Raw genomic sequence first — 20,931 nt, 5'->3', positions numbered from 1 at the left:
TCGGTCCTGATTATAACCGTTAATTTGACAGGCAATCTAGTAATCCCGAGACCATCGCGTTACTATTCTGTATCGGCACGTCCCTAGTCGCCAACTTAGTAGTGACTGTCAGAGCAAACATATGCGCCGGGTCGCAAGTCAACCGCCTCATCTCCGCCCACCGCCATGCCGTCGGCGCGATACGAACAAGTCTGCAAGACGGACGATGCAGAGGGCGAAGAGAGTCCTCCGGCAAGGGCGCACAACGGCCGCTGCAGCAGGCCTTGCGTCTCCAAGGCTGTCATTTCGCTGATGCTCATCCTACTGTACTTCACTCTCTCCATCGGACTCACTTTCTACCAGCGGTGGCTTCTCAAGGTCTATAAACTCATATATGAATTTCGTACTTTAACATTTTACGATCGAATCCAATTAGTCCGCATTCTTTTAAAGCTAAACACACGTGATCATTACCTACTATTTAACGTTGCGATTAGCATTTATTCATCCGGTTAGTGTGTATTCATATTCATATCATCATGAACATCGTCAACGCACACATCAATTTTTTGAGCCTTATTATATGGTTGCGATTCAAGTCTCCTTTTATGTGTACCTTTTTATGCGGTTATATTTAATGCATAATTCTCAAAAAAAAAATACTTAATTTTTATTTGTTTCTCCTTACATTATCGAAAGTAGGGTTTCTGATTTCTCGTTGATTTTCATTTCTCGAGCAATAAGAATTCTTAACTTCACTTCTCAACATTCTCTAGAAATTTTTATGAATGAAAAAATGTATGTAATACGGTTAAGCAGGACTTTTTTTGTCATTTAACGCGATGCAACTGTTTTTTGGCACATTTTTACGTTATTTTTTACTGTTTCTAAAGCAAGTGTTACTGAATACACATGCGCAGCTATTGACAATCATCGGAATATTTTATTTCTTTATTTTTTACGTAAATATGACATCATTATTTTCATTTTCCTTATTTTTAAGTGTAAAAGCTTAACTCCAATGAAATCAAATATTCTAGGGAAAATAAGAAGCTACGATTTAGCTCACTTAGAAAAAAAAATGAATCACAGAAAATCTGCTGCACACAATGCAGCGTTAAAAATTATATCTGAAAAAAATGATTAAAAACATGTTTTTAAATCTCGCAAAAATTAATAACAGCAAAAAAAATTGGAAGTGTATTTAAAGTAGTAAAGAAAAATCAAGCATTCTATAGAACTGAGTGGAATTGAAATATTCTAGTATTCTTCAGACGAAATGAGAAAAAATGTATTTAAAGGAATTGTTTAATCGAAAAATATAATTTCATTGATAATTGATGAATGAAAATTATGTCATAAGTAAAAAAACACCCTCATTGTGTATGTTCGATGCTGTATCGAAAGTGTTGGAATGAATTCATCGATTCATTTATGACTTAATCGATCTTGAAAACGTAACGGCAAACTTATTCCAATGTCTTGATTTTTATGGGATGACAGAGATTATTTAAAAAAATATTTAGTTTCGGTAGCAAGCGAAGGCGCTGCTGTAATGTTAGGATGTAAAAGTGGAAATATTCCTGATAGAGAAATTTCCTTCCATTGTAGTTTGGGTTTGAACAACAAATTTATTATATGTTTCGTAACTGTCAGATTGGGTTTCAGAGACATTTTAGAACAGCTTATGATTTCGCTAGCACCTATCAGTTAAATTATATTTTTGCCAGTAGAAATATATATCTACTGGTGAAAATGTATTTGGACTTCATTAGTGAAAATATAACTTCACTGAAAAATACAACCATTTATTCATTGCATGTAAATAAATAATGATAAGTATATGAATGTACATATTAGTACGTATGGAAAAGTTTAAATCATATAATTTTACTAGCACCTGCCATATAAATCATATTTTTGCCGGTAAAAATATATATCTACTGGTGAAAATGTATTCCGATATGATTTCATACATATTTTTAAAAATATTTTCGGGATAGATTCGAGATTTTTGTTTTTAGATTTTATTTGAAAGATAACCTAAAATTTATGGATTGAAATCAGGGGCTTTTTTCTGCTTTTTCCATTAAGAGGGGGGCAAAAGTTGGCCAGTCAGTGATGTTTTATTTTTAATATTTTGCTTTCATTAAAATTCATAGTATTTCAATAAATGACATGCATTTTTCCATTAAAATCCAAGAGGGTCCTAAATGCGTTCCTATTATAAATGTGCTAGAGCTGCTGTACATTTCACACCATGCGTTTCGTGGTATAGGAAAAGCTGCTTTAAATTTCATTTAAATGATATTGAAATATAATTTTCTTTAGTAAAAAGCTTGACAAGCAGTGAGTTCCGTCACCTTTTTTGTTTAAAAAAATGTCCTGTGGTTAGGTATTGAAGATATCTATTTACCGAAAATCGCATAAAAATGTTTATTAAATTTCAGAAAAATATAATCTTAACATATTCCTTCTAAATTTTTATGTAAAATTTTCATAAAAAAAACTTAATCTTTTTTCACATTTTTTCTTTAGAATCATCATCGCTATATGACAGTGTTCGGCATAATTTGCGAACTAGTTCGAATTCACTTTCATTACTAGCAGAGATAGTCAGCGCATTAGATCTCTGTCCTTTAGATAATGATTCTTCACAAATAAAATTAGCCTCATTTGACAATATCAGTTATTAAACTTTGCGATGGCTTTGCTAATCTTTTGTACAATTCCTGATATCAGAAAAGCAATTCTGAAGCTCGCGTTGAAACTTAAGTGCTCGTTCAGAATTATCGTATTTTTCAATGAAACGGTTTGCCAATTTACTGCAAAGTTGAAGACCTTCTCGAATTATACTTCAGTGAGGTGACTGGAGTTTCATCTTCTTCCGATTCATTTTAGTTTTCTTGTTCTTCGACGGTATCGAGAGTTATACCTATAATATCATTGTCATTCATGACATTATCCTCAAGTAATTCATCGACATCATTTTGGGTAAATGTTTCAAAACCTTCCCCACCAATTTTATTTGTTAAAGAAATTATTTCAGCTGAAACAGTCGATATTTTGATGGTTTTATTGACTGCAACACATTCATTTAAAGTTTGTGGTCTTATTACATGATTTAAACAGTCCAAGATAGATTTTTTCCAAATGTCAGTTAGTTTCACTGACTCATTTCTTAGTTTACCCACAATATATCGATAAGTGCTCTTAATGTAATATTTTTTGCAAGTAGAAATTATGCCTTGATCCAATGGTTGGATGATGCTTGTTGTGTTGGGTGGAAGAAATAGTACCTGTACATTAGAATGTTCCAAATATGGATGACATGGTGCATTGGCAACAATCAATAGAACTTTAAAATCCACTTCCGATACAAAGCAATTAGTGAACCATTCATTAAATACTTAATAAATAATTTAATTGTTTTTATGCTATTTCTGGGGTTGAGCTCTTCGTTTACATATCTTCTAACATATTGCCTTCCATCAAAGCCTATTCTATTGAACTTAGATTCATCACTAAATAAAACATTTTTCCAGCCTAATATTATCGAGTTTAAATGATTTTTTAGCAAAATTAACGCGTAATATGCAATTGTGTTTTTTCACTAATGGTTTACGTCGAGCAATGTTGACGGATAATTCTACTTCACACAGCCTTCTACGCACTATTCTAACACTTATACCACTTTCAATTAATTGATTTACTTATTTTCTAATGTCTACAGCAGTTTTTAATGAATTTTCTTTGGAAATTCTAATTATTTTTCGATCCACACGTGTCAAAGCTTTTTTGGACATTGTTTACGTTCAAGGTTTTCACAGGTTTTATGTGTTTAAAATGTTTTAACGCATTATAAATTTAACATATTGATTTATTTATATTAGTCTGATATTATTTACACTGACCAACCTTTGCCATTTTTTAAATCCACAATTATTTCTCTTTTTTAAAGATTACACTGTGCACTTTTCCCCATAATAAATTTGTTATTTAATTAAAATTATATTCTAGGTAAATACACTATTTATTATAAATTTAAATTATTTTAATTAATCCTTATAATGAAATAAATCAATATCACGGCGTTCGAAATGAAAATAAAAGTAAAAATTATCCATTAGACAATGATTCCCTTTAAATAGTGACTATGTTCTACAATACGCCGTTTTGGACTTCTCAGAAAGGCAAGGGTACTAAATCTCGGATGCATCAGTATAGCGCGTCAAACTGTTAGTCGATAGTGTCCAGTGGCGTAGCTAGGGTATGTGCCGCCCGGGGCAATCCTTAAAATTACCGCCCCCCCATACATTTTTTTGAAGGGACATAAAATCGGTATTTCTTAAAATAATAAATTGATTATTGGTAAGCTCTTGCTATTCGTAGATTTACATCAATTCTGGTTTATTCAGGGTTAAGAACCACACTAGACGATTCCATCGCGAATATGCCGCCCCCAAGCAAGTGCCGCCCGGGGCGGTCCGCCCCCCCCATAGCTACGCCACTGATAGTGTCGCAACTATTTTTTTTCCAATCCCATATTTTGTTACGCAGTAATTAATCATCAACGAGCCAAAAAATGATTTTGTAAAAAGTGTCTTATTTAGGTGGCCGCCACTGTACATATGGATATGCATATGCTAATACCCGCACTTCACTCTCCGAAAGTTGTCCTAGTGGAAGTTCGACCGAAGTCGGTCAAGGTCGCAGTTTTTCGAAGAGCGTTCGCACAGCCGGGAATTTCATACGCGTGCACGCTTCTCAACCTCGCGTATTATAACTACGTGCGTGTTTTAAACACAAAAAAAATTAAAGCCAAATGGAGAAAAAGGAGATGGTGGATGATTGCAATGCACCGGAATAGATCAATGTTAGTAAATAAGACATTTTATGTTGAATCGAGGCTTCACTGTCACTAATAAATAATAAACAGGAAACGTTCAAGTGTGCAACTAATGAATAATTTCTATTATTTTTTAAGGAAAAGTATGGAAAGTCAATTTGCTGAATTGAGATTTTATATACAATATATAGCTTAGGTCTTTCTCTTTATGATACATGCAAAATTGACTGCGGATTTTTGCGGTTTTTAACACATTGCATACCTTAAAAATGTATTATTCTTAAAAATGGGACGGGGCTTAGTCGCGAAAGTTACGACCTAAAAATTTGTTCAGAATCACCAAATATACACATATTTAAAAAAAAACGATACCGGGTATGATAAAATGCTAGTCAAATACTTTTTCTTAATATAAAACAGCAAATTTGTGACATATACAATTTTTTTTTTTACGCTACGCGGCTAAATTTTTTTATTACGCTACGCACGGCCGTTAAACACGGAATTCCTCTTCCTCGGGCCTACAATTAAAGAAATGTTAACGTCAAATTTAAAATACAGTTTTGTAATGATTGTAATTTTTTAATAATATGGTTACCGTGGTAAAATCAGTAAACGTCAAATTGTGGATCGCGTACTAATGAAATAAAATAAAAATTTGTTTGGAATGACTAAATATATACATATTTAAAAAAACGATACCGAGTATGGTAAAATGCTAGTCAAATACTTTTTCTTAATAAAAAACAGCAAATTTGTGAGATATACAATTTTTTTTTTACGCTACGCGGCGAAATTCGCACGACCGTTCAACACGGAATTCCTATTCCTCGGGCCTACAATTAAAGAAATACTTTAAATAATTGTATTTTTTAGCACTTATAATATTATATATTTGACTAAGAGCACTTATGGAATCAACTAAAGTGGAGAAATAATTTTGGCCGTCCAGATCGGGCAAAAATACCAAACAGTGGCGCGATCGTGAAGACGCCTATATTAAAATTGAATCGTTCTATCTCAGTTTGCGATAAACCATCTCTATCTCTCTCTCTCGTCACGCGAGAGAGCGAAAGGGAAAGTATCTCGCCGCTCGCGCTCGAAGCGTTTTCGGGTATGACTTTCGGAAAGCGAGGGAATTTTCGGAGGCGACGAAGTCGGCCGCCTCGACCCAAATTACCCCCATTTTACCTCCCGTTCGCGGTGACCTCGGAGAACTTGCGAGAGATTTTAGCGCGGGGACAACCGATCTCGACCGAAGTAAGCCCGAATTTTCACATTATATTTCCCGTCCTTGGCCAACTGTCGCCTACTTTCGGAGAGTGAAGTGGAAGCTTAACGTTGCACGATTCTACGGAAATTTAACTGATATTACACGTTTCTTCGCTAAGGCTAGACGCGCACTTGCGATTTGTAATCGCGCAATTGTTTAGTAGCTAACATGGAACCCATTATTTTAAATTGAAAATATCGCGGCAATTAATCCCAACCAGACCTATATTTATGGCGACGCGATTGTTGCTATTTTCAAATGAGTCACACTGACAGACATGGACTTGCATGTACTACTAGCGACTATTCGATCGCACTTCAAATTTTGCCAGTCTATCTGTGTTGTGTCTTCCTTAGCGTTTCTTTTTGGTACCGTAAAATACAATGTCTGACAATCCAGCTGACGAATCTTGTGATAATGGTGTCATAAACAGTGCAATTGATACAGACAAGCTGATTATAGAACTCTCATAATTAGAGCAGTGTTTTATGTTTTAAGCATTAGCTTACCATTTACCCACAAGTATTTTTCTGGTAGCATCGCAGCTTGTAATGATTTACACACATTTCATTACAACTTGTTTGTTTTATAATTTTAAAACGGTACTTACCTCAAGATTGAGATTCTGTATTTTGTGTCATGATATGTAATTTTTGGTCCAATCACATCGAGTAAATATTCAAAATTTTACTCATTCTATAATACTTGAGAAATTCACGCGGATAATCACATATTGATTTTCATGTTACTTGTAGTACTGTCCCATCACTAATCCATTGTGAAACTAAATGAAACCAGCGACGTATTAGTCGCAGTGCGCGTACAGCATAAAATCTTTGCGATTGCGATTATAAAGCCAAAACAAGTTTATTAAAATTGTTTTACAATTCAATTTGAAATATGGCGACTTGCTTACATCTAATGTTTTATACCTATAAGGTAGAGAAAGCACATAATCTATAAAATGGCATTCATAGCTCAACAACGAAAAAATAACTAAAAAATCATGTTTCTTCAGACAACATTTTAAATATATTTTCTAGTTTTATATTTATTTATTATAATTACAATTTTAACTCAGTACTCTGAAAAAGCAAGATTTCTTTCAATTCTTTCGTAAAACAGATTAAAAAGTACTTGCATTAAATCAATGTTTTTTTTTTGTGATGTGCAAAAAACTATAGGTGAATTTATATTGAAAATACGTTTTATGTATAATTGCTTAATCTTGCATTTTTAAACTTAATTTGAGAGTCACGTCATTATCAATTATAAACTGGCAAAAAGGTCAGACAGTTTTACGAACGAGACATAAAACTTTCATGACTAAAGAACAAAGCGGTAGATGCGGCGCAATAATAATTATGAAACGTGAGCGCTAAGAAAATCGGCTATACAGCCACACCGAGGAAGCGGCTAAAGCAGACTGCGATAGTCTTTCGGTAGACACGCGTCGGTGACGTTTTTATTGCCTGTTGTGCTTTCGACAGTGTCTCGGGTGTCCGTAATTTGTGTCTAAGTAAGACTATAGTGATTGATAGTTTTGTTTTAATTACTTGCTTTTTTCATTTTTTTAAATTTTGTTGTAAAAACACAGTAATAAATATAATAGTGATCGTGATAATAATATGTTTTGTAATGATAGTGATGGGGAGGATTTCATGTTTGATTTTTCATCTTCTATTGATGATAGTGAAGCAAGTGACGTCGAAATTAGGTCTTTTACCGTGAATCGAAGATGGAATACAGGCAATTCAAATAATAGTGACGAAGAAACGCCACCTCGAACAAATCGCACCACATCAGAAAAATTCAAAATAATAACTAGTAATGATAGTGTGCCTTATAAATAACGATATTTGCCACCAAATGATAAATGTCATGGGCCGCAAGTTACCGCAAAATGTATATAACCTATTGATTATTTTACACTGACGAGTTGATACACTAATTGAACTTGGGGGATTTAAGAAAAAATAAAAAATAATATTTGTACATAATTGTTTCCTTAATTTATAGTAAATCAACATCTCACATATTATTAAATGTAGTGCCATTTTCGTGCATCACTTTATCTATTTATATGAATGTGCTATTTAAGCATTATTAGCTGGAATTTTATAAAATTACAAACAAATATGTACTGTGCAGCTACTCATTAAAAGTTTTGTCTATTTTTAATTAAGAAATATATAAAATAATATGACATTAACTGCAACGTTTCATTTGACCTTCGATGGGACGTATTTTAGTTTTTAAAAATATATCTTGTGGAGTTTTTAATTGTTGTAAAACGGTACAATTTTGTATTTCTGAGGGCGATGTAAGCTTTCTTCGTTCGCAGGTAGATATATCTAAAACTGGGCGGCATGTCTTTGTTATTTGTGTATATTTATTTATTTATGGTTTAAACATTTTTGGTCCCATAAATATTTTAAAATAGGTTGTCACCCTACTGTGATAATTTTTTGTTATGAATTGTCATCCAATGGTACTTGAGAGAACCTAAAAAAATTATAATGTTAATTAGAGAAATGCAAGTATTTTTTTCTGATTTCTTCGTGTTTAGAATTAGTTTATTAATATTTATGCTCTACATCTGGGGTGGTCAACCCGCGGCAAGCGGACCGCATGCGACCCGACCCGTCTTGAACATTTTTCCGGCCCGCGAGATTCATCACACTTTTACAAAATATATTTACAGTAAGTTCTCGACTTACGCGGTTAATTCGTTCCAGAAAAATTCGCGTAAGTCGAAAATCGCGTAAGTAGAGGAATACTCATCCGATATGTATTAAATATTAATACATTCCCCCAATCATCCGAACGATACTTTAAATAACTAAATGCCGTCTTCTTGTATGTATACAATAGGTTAAAATGAAAATAAAAGCATTTTAAAAATTTATTCTATGTGTAAAATGTCTACATACATTATAATCTTAACTTTTTTTACAAACTAAAATGAGAAACATAAAAATAATATTTATACATACATATTCATTAAAATATCATGTCATAATGTCTATACTATTCCATTTCAATATCTTTAGGTGTTGGATTTCTTTTATCTAATAAGAAACCGTACTTATCCAGTGAAGATTGTACACTAGATCTTTTTTTCTCATAATAGATATTTTTATAACAGGAAATAGCGTCCTGAACTGCTTTATTGGCTTTCTCAAACCGATCAATGTCGGGATCTTGTGCTTTTAAACCAGCCATTCCTTGGTCTATCAAATTGAGGCATTCTTTCATTTTTTGTACTCAAATTCTTTTGTTTCTTTGACTTTCTCCTCCGAATCACCGCCGTTGTTTCTATATTCTTCAAGTTCTATTAAATGTTCATTGTTTAATTCCACTCTATGATTTTCTAACAATTCAATGAAATCATTTTCATTTAGATTTAAATTTAATTGGTTTGTCATTTCAACAAGATCATTCATTATGTTATCTTCCTGCATGGGGTCTTCAACAACTTCAAAAAATTGAGGAGTAAGCTTCTTCCAAACGTTTTTCATGGTAGACTTTGCAATTTCATTCCAGGCAACACCAATATTTTTAACAGCTTCATAAATATTGTGTTCTTTCAAAAACTATGTGAGTGATATACTGTTTTGCCCTTCAGTTACCTTTATGGCATTTCTAAAAGTTGTCCTTAAGTAATATTTTTTAAAGCTTTGTGTTATACCTTGATCCATAGGTTGTATTATAGAGGTCGTATTTGGGGGCAAAAATGCTATTTTAATATGTTCGTGATCACACGGTGGATGTCCCGGTGCATTATCAACCAGGAACAAAAATTTACGCGCAAATCTATATCAACATCGATATTATAACAAATTTTAAATTTTCGAAATTTTTAACCGCGTAACTACGAATCCGCGTAAGTAGATACCGCGTAACTCGAGAACCTACTGTATTTTATAATCGCCAATACACTATACACCATTTTTCACTCCAAAAAATGTCTATAGTGTATCTAAATCTAATACGGGGATATATAATTGTATATATGGCCCGCGGAGTTATGCTGCATTTCCAAAGTGGCCCGCAAGATCCACTCAACAATGGCCACTCCCGCCACTATACACCATTTTTCACTCCAAAAAATGTCTATAGTTTATCTAAATCTAATACGGGGATATATAATTGTATATATGGCCCGCGGAGTTATGCTGCATTTCCAAAGTGGCCCGCAAGATCATTTGGGTTGGCCACTCCCGCCTACGTTTATAATTTAAATTTTTATAAAGAATTTAACATTTTTAATTTTTCCCAAAAACAAAAACGATTACGAGTGCAAAGGGTTAGATCTCCTGTACTTTTCGGTAATTTCGTAAAGCGGTTTCGCAAAGTTTTTTACGAACTTCCGATAGTACGTGCACAGTCCCACGAAGGAACGTAATTGTTTCTTCGTCGCCGAAGTTGGCCACTTTAGCACGCACTCGATTTTGTCTGGGTCGGTTTTCACACCCTCACTAGACACGACGCACGGTGGGGTATTTGCTCGATCTGGGCGGCCAAAAGTCGATTATGAAAATTTAAGCGCAGGTAAAAAAAAGTTGCTCTGTAAAGCGGATAATTTTGCGCATAATAATCAACAATTCCCCCACTCCTTGCATAACGCTAGCGCCCCCACGATCGGTCGGAAGTCAGTCATCCCTTCGAGTGCACGCATCGTTTTCTCGGCGTCGATTGCATACTCGTACATTGGACAATTATTATTATTTTATTTGAGTACAGTTAAAAATCCAAATCATTGATTGCGATAAAGCAGGTAAGTATTTCTACGTTTCATAGCTCTTTGTTGCAGTTGCTGTCATATTAAACACACAATATTGTTTTGAATAAGTACCATTTTTTTGTACATTTTCCTATTTTTTTTCTAATTTTGAATTCATTAGTTATATTTCCCACCACTTCTTAATGTAGATTTTATATACAATATAAAGCTAAGGTCTTTCTCTTTATGATACATGTAAAATTGGCTGCGGATTTTTGCTGTTTTTAACACATTGCATACCATTATTCTTAAAAATGGGACAGGGCTAGTCGCGAAAGTTAGGACCTAAACGTTTTAAACTATTATAACTTTTTAATTAGGTGACGTGTTAACGTCAAATTTAAAATACAGTTTTATAATGATTGTTATTTTTTAATAATATGATCACCATGGTTAAATCAGTAAACCTCAAATTGTGGATCACGTACTAATAAAATAAAATAAAATTTGTTTAGAATCACCAAATATACACATATTTAAAAATGAAAATGATACCGAGTATGATAAAATACTAGTCAAATACTTTTTCTTGTTAAAAAAACAGCAAATATCAAACTTTGTGACATATACAATTTATTTTTTATTTTTAACACTTGACGCGGCGAAATTCGCACGACCGTTCAACACGGAATTCCTCTTCCTCGGGCCTACAATTTAAGAAATACTTATTAAAATAAAATAAAAAAAGTTTTTTTTTCAATAATGTATTTTTTAACACTTATAATATTATATATTTGACTACGAACACTTGTGGAATCAACTAAAGTGGAGAAATAATTTTGGCGGCCCGGATCGGGCAAATACCCCACAGTGCGACGTGTCCCAAAAACTTCACTTCTGACCCAAACAATTCGCACTTGTCACTTTTAGTCTTTCAAACACTAAACCTAAATGTTCGAGCTCGAATCAGCGATCGTGAACGATTAAATCGTTCAAGTACACTAGTTCAATTACCCGCGTCACCTGGCTCATTAAACGCGAAAACGTCGTGGGTGCATTGCACAATCTGACCGGCATTACGCGGAATTTATATAGGGCGAACTCTGACGAATTCTGACGTTTTTTCCCTGTCTCTCGGTGCTATTGGCACCTGCCAATATCCGCTCTGCAGGTCAAGATCCGTGAAGCTGGTCGATGACGCCGTCCATTCTCGGGAGAGGGTATGAATCTTTGAGACGGCGGTAGTCCATGCAAAAGCGGGTCGCTCCACTTTTCTTCTTCACTAATACTAGGCGATGCCCAAGGTCCGTTCAACATTCTGTCTCAACATTTTATCGATCAGCTCCTTGACCTTGCCGCGATGGTTTAACGACAATTATTTCGGTGGCAACTTTACTGGTCGTGCCATTCCCGTGTCAATGTTATACATGCAGCGCTAATAAGCCCATAGTCTTCGTCGTTCTCTGCGTAAACACTTCTGTGTCTACTTACGAAGTGGCGAAGGCGCTCGGCTTCTGCCGCCGATGAGCTCCTCCAGTCTCCCAGATAATTTGCTTCGATCGGCTCTGCAGGTGATCTTTGGCGAAGGCACGCACAATCTTAACCTCGGCGTAGTATTATAGATAGCCGCCCCTAGAGCTTTTAAAGCAAGCACTTATCTGTAATTTTTGCTACCGCAGCTTTGAGCTCTACCTCACTTCCTTGTATCTCTAGGCTGGTCTCGATCCATTCTTGGATCGGCTCGCTGGCTCTCTGAGAGTTGCCAAGTACTATCTCAAGCCCTTACATGTTTTTATCAACGCTCGTATCTCAAGGTGGATGACCGTCACACTGGCTTATCTATTGACGGTCATCGCACAACGCACGCCTCCGATCTTCCCGTTTGCGATAATAGCTACGCCCTCTTGGACATAACCTCTACCGATCTTCACGGGCGACGTTGTGCACTTCGCTGCTTCCCCTGTCAACGCGTACACTCTTCGTTTCCCGAACCGAATTCCATGTCTGGGTCGGAGATCCTTGCCGTAAAATAAAAGACGCTTTAAGCCTTCATAAACTCCGCTAACGTGTAAGCGAACGCGATCAGTTGATAAATTTTCACACGCGACGTATTGGTGAGAAATATAATAGGGTGACCATGTGAAACTACACGTTCAGTTAATTTTTCTTTTTTTAATTTAATTTGTTGAGGAAAATGTAAAATATCAATTTCATACTTATTTTATTTATTTATATACATATTTAACTCAAAAACATGAGAGCAGTTTTGGAATCACTCTACATGTTGAATATATGTTTAATATAATATTCAATAAAAATACCAATAGAATATTACAGGAATTGTTTTATTGATTACAATAGTACAAAATTCCACAACATGACAATAATTCATATTAAAAATATAACACATTATGATTTTTAATTCAATTTCCAACGTATGGTCACCCTACTCTTATTTAGTATGTATTCGCGGAAAACTGTATATGTATGCACGCATGCGTACCCGCACCCTTATTTCCAACAACGATGATGAGCGTTGACATCTTGGATGGACTATGCTGTAGAGCAGGATCGGACAGCATCATAAGATTCCCTATCGAGCTCGACGGTTTACCGTTACATTCTAATTAGAATCCACTACTATTTGCCTCTCAGCCATACACCGTGGGGGTGTTACCCTGCACTTCTAAAGAAAGATTTACCATTTTATTTTTATTATATAATAATGCTCTTTTCTTATAATAAATATAAATATTTTATTGCTTTTGGAAACAAAAATAGTAGGAATACATTTAATAATGACTATAATAATTATATTTATTTAAAATATCGTTAAAATTCTGCACAAAATTTAAAAAAATCAGATACATAAGTAGTAAAAGTATAGAATGAAGTTAGTGGTATTGTAGATTAATCAAATTTATTCATTTAACAATCCAGAACTGACGCCGATCCCCTAGAAATAAAAGTGGGAGTGGTGTCGCATGCAACGAAGAAAGAGATAAAGCATGCTTTTTCGTGTAACGGTACTTCGTCCAGATGACATGGGAATCTTATGAAGCGATCGGACAGGTCGATGGCGAAATGCGAACCCGGCGCGGCGCGTGCATGTAGGACAGCGAAGCCGCTTCGCGTTCACTCACGTAGGAAGCTAAGTAAGGAGCAATGGCGCTGCCCTTGAATGGAGAGGCCCGCGCATGCGTCTCTCAATTCATCCCTCAGGATGCAACAATATGATTCTTGAAACTTGTCTGCAACACTGCAAAACGTCATTCAAAACATGCACAGGAAAGCAAAAATTTCATTAATTGAAATGGTGCGCCTGATGCACCATCCGAGTAATATAAAGCCAAGTGCTGGTGAGTCCCACTCACCTTACGAGCGCAAATGATTAAGGACGTAATTTCAGCTTTTTCCAGAGGGGAAGGCAAAAGTTGGCTATTCAGTTATCGTTTTTTAATATTACGATTTTAGTAAAATTCATAATATTTTTCAATGAATTACATGCATTTTTCTGGCAAAATTCAAGAGGGCATTCCTGTTTAGAATCCATGTCAAAAGCAATAAAATTGTGGAAAGGCTCGGTTATCTAGCGTATATTAAAACTTGTATAACAATATTACGATTTAGTGTAAATTAGAATCGAATCAAGCTTTTGCCGTTAATTTTTGTCTTCTGAGAAGTGATAATTGTTTTTGCGCTCTCCTTTTGACCAAAATTCGGTTTGAAAATATTTTGATCAGCCCTTTTAAATTAAAAGTCCATAGTAATATCGGTAAGGATAGCTATCATATTTTTAAAACATCGTGTAATATCGAAATGCAGACATAATATGGAGCAATGTGTGAGATGCGATATTTGTCTGTACTTATTTTTCCGCTTATCTTACCCTGAGAGATGAGTTAGCTTGTTTATATTTTGGACTTGTTCTAATAAAAGTTCTTAAACCATTTGTATTATACCTTTCATTTGGTTAGGTTTGGGTTTGAACAGCAGATGGACGTTTCGTAACTGTCAAATTGAGTTTCATAAACATTTTAGAGCAGCATATTAGCACTTATCAGTTAAATTATATTTTTGCTAGTAGAAATACATATATATCTACTGGAGTAAATGTATTTGGACATTAATAGTGAAAATATAACTTTACCAAAAATTACACATTCAATGTATTTATACATCGGATGTAAATAAATAATGATAAGTATGTAAATATATATGTATATTACTATGTATAGAAAAGTTGAAATCATATAATTTTACTAGCATCTGTCAGATAATTTATATTTTCACTATTAAAAATATATATCTACTGGTAAAAACGTATTCCGATATGATTTTACTGAAAATACATGTTTTAAAGAATATTTTCGGTATAGACTCGAGACTGTCTTTTTTAAATTTTCTTTGATGGATAACCGGAGAATTTATGGTTTAGAATCAAAGACGTCATTACCGCTTTTTTTAGTGGCGTGGCAGAAGTTGGCCAGTGATCGTTTTTTTAATATTTCGATTTCATTAAGATTCATAGTATTTCATTAAATTACGTGCATTTTTCTGGACAAATTTAAAGGTAGGCAAATGCTCCCACATGCCCTCTCCAAATGACGTCCTTGATTATCTTTATTATAGTTATCTTATGTTTGTATAATCAGACATTTTTACTGGCGGACCAAATTATAAAACAATTTCGATTTCATTTAAAAAACAAGCATTATTGATACAGCTGAAATCAGTATGTAATTTTACAAATTGTCAGTAGTATATTCTAATTTTACGACATGAACTCATCAGTTTTTTATTTATTGTACAATTTACAAGTCGCTTTGTTTTACAACACGGTCTGCGATTCTTCTGGCTGCTTGTTTCATTTCAATAATATTTATTTGTATATTTTCAGGGCTTCCACTTTCCACTGTTCGTTGTGCTGTATCATCTAATTGTCAAGTTCACCCTCTCGGCGATCATCAGAGGAATATTATTCTTGTACACGGGCACGATGCGAGTTTCTTTGCCTTTTTTCTCGCTGTTAAAGAATGTCGCACCTACGGGGATCGCCAGCGGAATCGACGTTGGATTCTCCAACTGGGCGCTAGAGCTCGTGACGGTGTCACTTTACACGATGACAAAATCAACAACGATAATATTCATCCTTTTGTTCGCTATACTCTTTGGTCTTGAAAAAAAGGTATTTATTATTATTATTTGTTAAGCTCTCCTCTACCATACTCATTACTAAAGATTTCCTCTTACATCGCTTCCTTCCTCATTTATCTTGTTCACTACTGTATTAAATAAAGAAATAATGCTCTTTGCAAATCACTATCGGAGCATTTTCATTTCATGTTTTAATTCTCGATCTTGATCCACGACAACACTTCTACAAATTTTACTTTGTCTTAACTGATATGAAGCATGAGTCATATCTGTGAGCATCTATGCTTCTTCTCCATAAGGAGGTCAGGTAACACACAACACCTTACAATTTTCATTATCGAAAGCAAGATCAAGTTGTTTACGCTAAGAACATTTCTCATTCATTGTCCCGGCTTTCTTGATCCTTAATTTTATCTGTGGTCTCAGTCTTCGTCTATGTATTATATTTTCTAATGGAACTAATGATACTAAATTTTGCGATGGCAGTATTTTTTTTATTAATAAGTATTAGCAATCTCTCTCGATTATTTGCTATTAGTACCTTATCAAAAATTCAATATTAAATTTTAACATTGTGAGGTGAAAAATTATTTTAAAATAGTATATTACCACTAATTACGTAAAATATTTTATTTTTCTTGCCTTTAGCCTTCAATACTGCTAAGTCATTATTTACTCATTAAGTTGTGCAACCAATTTTTTTTCTTAATTATGACCCAAAGATATTCTATCGGTTTAATTAAGATTTTTTTCCACAATATTCTGAAATATTTTAATAAAGTATTAATATTTATTTTTCAATTTCATCTTTAATGGATTGCTCAAATTGATAAAAAATACTATTTTGACACAATGACAGGGTGCAGAAACATCCATGAAGTTGTGTAGTGATTATTACATTAGAAGCAAAACAAGTCAATAAACATGTTTTCAATCTTTAATGTTCTTTATTGAGAAATCAATACTATTCCAGTATCATCGTTATTATTTTTAATTATTAATTTTATCCTGGCAAACAATATTGACATGTGTTTTTAGACATTTGATAGTTTTTATTAAAAGTGCGTGCACGCAAACCCAAACGAAGTACAAAGTTACAATGTTATGTGTATTTAAAGCTGTACTTTTAACAATAGCTTCAAAAAGACGCATATTTGCGTCATTGGCTCTCGATGATATTTTTTTTAAAATGACGCCTTCAAAGTGTATTGCTGCAGTTATAAAATATAGCAGTTTTAAAGGCATACGTAAAAAATTGGTGTTGAGGTTTCCTGGACCTAAAATATTTTTGAAGTCCCCTCTGCGATAAATATTGAAATCTACTTACTATCTTCCATGTAAAATCATTGTTATTTCTGTTACTGTAGTCGTGCTCGCTTGTCGCCATCGTCGTCACCATCAGCGCCGGCTTGACAATGTTCACATACAAAGCCACTCAATTTGACATGCTCGGCTTCGTTCTATTACTCCTAGCGTCGCTGGCCAGCGGTCTACGATGGACGTTCGCTCAAGTGCTAATGCAAAAGTCGAAACTGGGCCTTAACAACCCCATCGATATTGTGTACTACGTACAGCCTTGGATGTTACTTTCTGTTTTGCCGTTTGCAGTTATATTTGAAGGTATACTTAATAATTGTAAAAATAAATTATGTGATCCGCTGCGAATTTTTTATATAAGATGACTCCGGAATTCATCGTCTTGTATATAGCAAGCCATATTTTTTCGTATGGAATTATGTAAAGTAATCACTCTTGTTCTAATATTTAAAAAAATGAAGAGTTGCATTTACTGCGAGTCATCTCTTAATCTTTAATATTCTTCACTTTATACTGTGAGCCTAAATTGATAGGTTGTTTCTCAAGAACACAACAATTTATTGTATTTCTCTTCACATTAGTTTGCGCTCATAGTCTAAAACTTTGAACTGCGATAATTTATTATGTATTGTCTTCAATTTCCCATGGCTTATCAGTTATAATGTACAATACTTTTGCATTTTTTTGCCACACATATAAAATAACTTGATTTATATGTATGTATTTATTTTTCCTGTAAGGTCTTGTGTTTTAGATATCATTGATTATGTAAATAATTTAATTGAAAATATTCTATGCATTAATTTTAAATGCGACAATAATAAGAAAAAAATAATGATATTATAATATAATAAAGACACTATTATGTTTTTAGATACATTTGCGATCATACTAAATAATTTTATTGAAAGTGTTAAAAAAAATTGCCAAAAGATCACATTTTATACTCATATATAAAATTACTCTTTATTTTTTTCTCAAATTTGTTTTTAAAAGTTTTTGCGCATTTTTTTATTTTCCTTTTAACCCTTTACGTGCGGAATTAAATTTCAAAAAAGTAAGGAAATGCGTCAATTATCCACTAAAAAAAATACATATATAATTGTGATTTTTTTATATGCTTATAGTCATTCTCTGCTGCATCTTTATACACCTTCAGAATTTAATTTAAAAAAGTAAAAAGGATAGAATGAGGGGAAAAGGAAAAAAATATATAAATGTTTTTGACAATCATTTAATAAAAAATAATTAATAAAGAACATTATAAAAAAAATAATGAAATAATTTTCATGGTTTTATCTGGAAAAATATAATATTAGAAATGTTTTTTTTTTGTATGTGGAGCGTGGGATAAATCCGCATCTCGCACGGTGATTCGGATTTATCCACATCTTGCATCTAAAGGTTAAAGGACGATTATTTATTACTGAGCAATGTATATAATTTGCGATTTATGCATATTTTTTATTTTATTGTATGCATGTTGAATTTTTTTATATATACAAATATGATAATCGCTATTTATTTTAATTAATAATCACGTAAAATTGTTGTGATGATCGATCGGAATTATAATTATAATAATTACTAATTCTACTGTAATAGAAATTAAAAAATAATAGAGTTCATATGGGATTCAAATCTAGTATAGATCTATTAATCATCCCGATATTCTTACGTGAGTCTAGGAAAAGCTATGAAACTTTAATCTGTGATGTTCATTAAAAATTATAATGCGAATGGATGTCTTATTATTCGAATTTTGTAGGCCTAAAATTGATCAATAGCATAATGTCTGTGACCGAAGAAAACATTGCACCGATCGTCTTCAAGGTATCGTTCGGAGCATTCTTAGCATTCGCGATGGAGTTGAGCGAATATCTGGTCGTCACGTACACTTCGAGTCTGACTCTCTCCGTTGCCGGAATATTCAAAGTAATATAATATAATTTATCTTAATAGATAATAATATATGCAACTAATTGGTTGGGTTATTTCAGGAGATCGTGATATTGATACTGGCCGTCGAACTGACCGGCGATCAGATCAGTCAGATAAACGTACTCGGCTTAGTCCTGTGTCTTGTGGGCATATCCGGTCACATAGTTCACAAGATTTTGAATAGCAACAACCAGCATCATTCGACGACCGTGAACTATGCGCCCAAGTTTTTGGACAACTACATCGTGCAAGAGTCACTGGATAGGATGAAAGGTTTCGAAGACCGAGACTTATCCGTATTCCGGCGGAACGCAAGAAAGGAACACTTTTTACCATTGCTGACTGCCGATAATGATAACAAGGGAAAATCCTGTGATAGAGAAGACGATCAGTCCGAGGCGAGCGAAGCCGAGTCGGATAGCATCATCTTCGACGTGATGCAGCGGAGAGAGTCTAGTAGATAAACCGCAAAATGCATTTATATATTGCACAGTGGGGGTAAAACATTATCATCGAAATATACGAGGGCTAAGATTAAAAATACAAAAGACATAAATGTTCTACGTAATCTCAATGGTGCTCGATACAAATTTTCCAGTTTTTAAAATGCTGCAATGGACTCTGATATCAGAACGAGCACTGTTACGTAACTTTCTAGTACACTCTTACACTTGCTAGAGTGATAGACATGCATTGCCATATTGATGAGTTTTGCTATTAAAAAAGATGATTGTTCCAAATGCAGTTATTATTTTAAGCTACTGCTGTGCATGCCTAATTCGTATTACTTGTATTGTATTAATTAGATTCACCCTCGTAAAATCAGTTTTTTATACTAGTTTATTTTATTTACATCTTATTGTACGATATGTATTTACATGCATTTATATTACAGGGTGACTAAAGATGCATTTAATTATTAACCTTCTTTATGAAAATAACTCTTTTGTTGCCAAGCCCTTTGAATATATGTTCAGGAAAAAATGTTATTTGCACGTGAATCAAATAATATTTTCCCTACAGACCATTAGAAATGTATCCCATTCAATTTAATCACAGCTGCAAAGCATATCAGTGCATTGTTGTAAAAAGAACAGCTTTAATTTATTTTTAAGACAACACAGGAATGTAAGTCGTTATATGCGTCTCTGATATCTATATAATATTAATAATTAACATGGTTTTGGTAATAGTAATTAATCTTCACTTATATATTTACCGATAATGGTCACTACTTAATTGGTATTTAATATGTTTTCCCAGACATTGCTATTTATTTGCACTGTTATCTCATCTGACCCTATTTACCAACTGTTCCTATCATCATGCACTGTCTCGTTATTTTTTGTAAAATGGTCGTACGCATTAAACGAGAGTAAAAAGTTATTCTCTCGTTAGAAAAAGTGCATGCCCTTAAATGAGGATTACGTTGAGAAAATTCTTAGAACTTTGTAATATCTTGTCGATAATGAAAAATGTCCTGGGCTGGGCAGGGATAATAGTCTGAACCGCTGAAGAGGTTGTGGAAATATAATAATAATATATGTATTATTATTATTATATTAATTTTAATATTTTATGATTTTTTTGTTTGCTTCTTTATATGTATTTATTTTAATTACATATTTTTTTGTGTATTCAAATAATACAATTATTGTTTTCGATCAATGTGACGCATTGGGGGTAGCC

The 20,931-nt window shown here is 33.6% G+C and overlaps 2 protein-coding genes across 2 annotated transcripts in view; one reads left to right on the top strand and one right to left on the bottom strand.

Moving 5' to 3' along the window:
- LOC148234004 (cdc42 homolog) overlaps positions 1-20,931 on the bottom strand; it is a 151,302-nt gene that overhangs the window by 105,353 nt on the left and 25,018 nt on the right. The gene's annotated exons all lie outside the window — the stretch shown is intronic.
- LOC148234005 (solute carrier family 35 member H1) lies at positions 83-20,628 on the top strand. Its single transcript, XM_088187539.1, has 5 exons — positions 83-357; positions 15,728-16,015; positions 17,352-17,604; positions 19,070-19,236; positions 19,302-20,628. The coding sequence occupies exons 1-5, from the start codon at positions 166-168 to the stop codon at positions 19,704-19,706; spliced, it is 1,305 nt and encodes a 434-aa protein (XP_088043665.1). The 5' UTR covers positions 83-165; the 3' UTR covers positions 19,707-20,628.

The sequence above is a fragment of the Plectrocnemia conspersa genome, unplaced genomic scaffold (assembly GCF_051122295.1).
Source record: "Plectrocnemia conspersa isolate PC_06_02 unplaced genomic scaffold, ASM5112229v1 ptg000006l, whole genome shotgun sequence".
Classification (NCBI taxonomy): domain Eukaryota; kingdom Metazoa; phylum Arthropoda; class Insecta; order Trichoptera; family Polycentropodidae; genus Plectrocnemia; species Plectrocnemia conspersa.
The sequence above is the reverse complement of the archived record's forward strand: the minus strand, read 5'-3'. Positions and strand labels throughout refer to the sequence as shown.

Bases quoted from the DNA above. Each gene is read 5' to 3' on its own strand.
- LOC148234005 (XM_088187539.1), top strand. From the start codon at position 166: ATGCCGTCGGCGCGATACGAACAAGTCTGCAAGACGGACGATGCAGAG. The intron at 358-15,727 runs GTCTATAAACTC...GTATATTTTCAG, and splicing joins ACCAGCGGTGGCTTCTCAAG to GGCTTCCACTTTCCACTGTT. The intron at 17,605-19,069 runs GTATACTTAATA...CGAATTTTGTAG, and splicing joins GTTTGCAGTTATATTTGAAG to GCCTAAAATTGATCAATAGC.